This window comes from Photinus pyralis, unplaced genomic scaffold (genome assembly GCF_008802855.1).
Source record: "Photinus pyralis isolate 1611_PpyrPB1 unplaced genomic scaffold, Ppyr1.3 Ppyr1.4_unclustered_Scaffold3126, whole genome shotgun sequence".
Taxonomy (NCBI): Eukaryota; Metazoa; Arthropoda; class Insecta; order Coleoptera; family Lampyridae; genus Photinus; species Photinus pyralis.
Window position 1 is genome coordinate 5,047 of NW_022171334.1, and position 2,762 is coordinate 7,808.

A 2,762-nucleotide genomic window follows, 5' to 3' on the forward strand; every position below is an offset into this window, starting at 1 on the left:
GCTCTCGGGATTAAAATCGAGCATATATGGAACAAGAAGATTTTCGACCACGTAAACGGTTGATCGATGAAAAAATTATTACTATTGAGCATCAAAATTTAACAAAGGGTTGGAGTGCCTTGTACCGGGTGACCCAATAAGACTGTTCTTCGGCCATATCGCGGGAACCGTTCGTCATATGACTTAGGGGCAAAAAAATTAGTGGGTAAATCGGTTATGAAGAATCGCTGGAACATATTTTCAAGTTCTAAAAATGACCACCAGATCTTAAATGCAAAAACAATTGAACGCCCCACACCATCTTTTTTGAAATAACTGAGTTTTTGTTTTTACGAAAATGATAGATAAACTGGTTCTCTTTAAAAATGTGAAAAAAGAATGTTTAGTTTATTATGCGAAATTTAAAGAAAATACAATGTTAAAATTTAAGATAGCAGCTACGCCCTCTGTTGCTCATTTTTAAAACTTGAAAATATTTTCCAGCGATTCTGTATCTACAGGGTGAAAAACGACTTTGACAATTATTATTTTTTGCATGATCTACCGAAAACGACTATTCATGTCTGATGGCAATTGTTTGAAATGAAATATTGTTTTCGGTGGAACTTTTCTCGTTCCTGACCACTCTAACAGTTTTCTTTTGTTTCAGTAAATTCTTCATCAGTGTCCACCTACAGTCCGACGAGCACACCTCAGCCGCAAATATCTGAATCCTCAGCAGATGAATCTCGAACAACCAGTAGTAGACAGTCTCCTCAACCCTCTTCCACCAGTGCAAACGCGCAAGGAAAACCTCCGTACTCGTATGTAGCGCTAATCACGATGGCAATTCAAAACTCAAATGCGAAACGGGCCACCCTATCAGAAATATATACGTACATCACTGCAAAGTTTCCTTATTTCGAACGCAATAAAAAAGGCTGGCAAAATTCCATCCGTCACAATTTGTCCTTAAACGAATGCTTCGTTAAAGTTCCGCGTGAAGGTGGAGGCGAACGTAAAGGGAACTACTGGACGTTGGATCCCCAATGCGAAGATATGTTCGAAAATGGAAATTATCGCCGACGTAGACGAATGAAACGCCCCTACAGATCCGCTCAACCGTACGCAAAGGCGTTCTTTGGCGATCCTTTGGGTCAGCACGGGTTGCCACTGGCGCGTAATATATTCACACCACCAACTTATCCTCCGCCGTACTCGCGGTACGATACCGCATCGTGGCTCGGACAGTCTCAGATAGCCTACTCAAGCTGTTCCACTCCGTCGTACACGCAGCAAGGATACCCTTCCCCCGCATTTAGTGCTTGTGGTGTTCGCCAAGACAGTTCCCGTTATCCGTCTTACTGGCCGCCCGATAGTGAGTACTCTGGTCCCCACACCTCGCCTCCCGCTGATCCCCAGCTACTTTTACAGTGGTGACAATCAAAGAAGAACCAACTAGTCCTACATTTCCCAAGTGTTTCATGTGAGTCGCTATCTTCCTGCTCCCAAACACCTTCACGCAGGACTATGCATTCAACTGCGACCTGGCAGTGATACACGAAGAACTTTTTTATATATGTTGATTAATGTCGTCCGTCCAAGTTTTCTTAACTGTTCTTTGTTTATCCTTATAATTCATTCTCTACGCGAACGCACTGATGTCGCTAGATAACACTATTTTAATGTATATTACTTTCGTTATCATTTACACTATTACTTTTAATTGTTTCTGTTAGAAGAAGAATTTTAAAGACACCTGTAGATACGCTTTCATCAGTATTTGATTAGAAATATAATTACATGTTACCTGTCCTTAGATTTGTATTTTTAACTTCTTTCATTAAAGCATGTACCTAAAAACTGTTTTTATTTTATTTCGCTTACAATAACCCCATGCCTTTTTCCTGTAGTTTTGGCTGTAGTAGATGTACTAAACGTGTACTTTTAAATCGTTGTTTATTTCAGGGAGCAAGACGAGTAAGTAGGTAGTAAGTTTTCGCCCGATCAGTCATTTTGATCCATTCACCATACAGTCGTTTGGAACAAAGATGATCTTTATGTAACTTGTTTGTGAACCAAGTTCCCAATATGTTACCTAAATTATTTCTTCGTTCTTGCTCGTGTTTTGGTATATGATAGACAATAAAGAACTCGTTTGAAATTGTTTACCAAACAAAACGAGTGACGTAAAGGTGATCTTTGGTGCAAATGACTTTAGTTGTTTTTAGGTGGATCGATAAAACTGCGTCTCTAATTCACTGTGTTCACTTACGAATGCAAAAAAAAAAATTCAAAAATTTGACCTAATGAGAAATAGAAGCATTACGAACGTTAGGGACGGTCACTTGGTCTGCGACAAAATTGGAGTCTCCTGTTCATTCCGTCTTTTTCTTAAAAACATTGTGGATAGGTGATTTGATTAGCATAAGGCATACTAACATAGTTTTTGTCCTTTTCTCATTCATGTAATCATACTCACCTAAAATGTTGGACAACAATAAGGTAAACAAGATGATGAGTCCAGTTTTTGTTACGTAAATTTTAGAGTGTAAAGTTAGCAAATCTAAACTATTTATAATAAATTATTGATACAGAATATCTACATGACAGTGAATATTATTTTTAGTGGACCACTGCCTTTTAGCCAATTTTAGCCAAACAATTTTCATGTTTAATTCAAAGGAACTAGGTATCCACGCCGAAAATCGACATCACCTTATTCTATTTTTTGGCAGGTTAGGTTAGAATCTTGTATGTTTGTTTAAGGCAGTGGGCATATG

At 38.5% G+C, this 2,762-nt stretch overlaps 1 protein-coding gene across 1 annotated transcript; it reads left to right on the forward strand.

Annotated features, from left to right (window-relative positions):
• Positions 1-649: 649 nt before the first annotated feature.
• LOC116181987 (forkhead box protein L2-like) lies at positions 650-1,886 on the forward strand (the record flags this gene model as incomplete). Its single annotated transcript, XM_031502447.1, has 2 exons — positions 650-1,357; positions 1,414-1,886. Coding segments are annotated over 2 exons (764 nt in total), but the record flags the coding sequence as incomplete, so codon positions are not given.
• Positions 1,887-2,762: the final 876 nt, after the last annotated feature.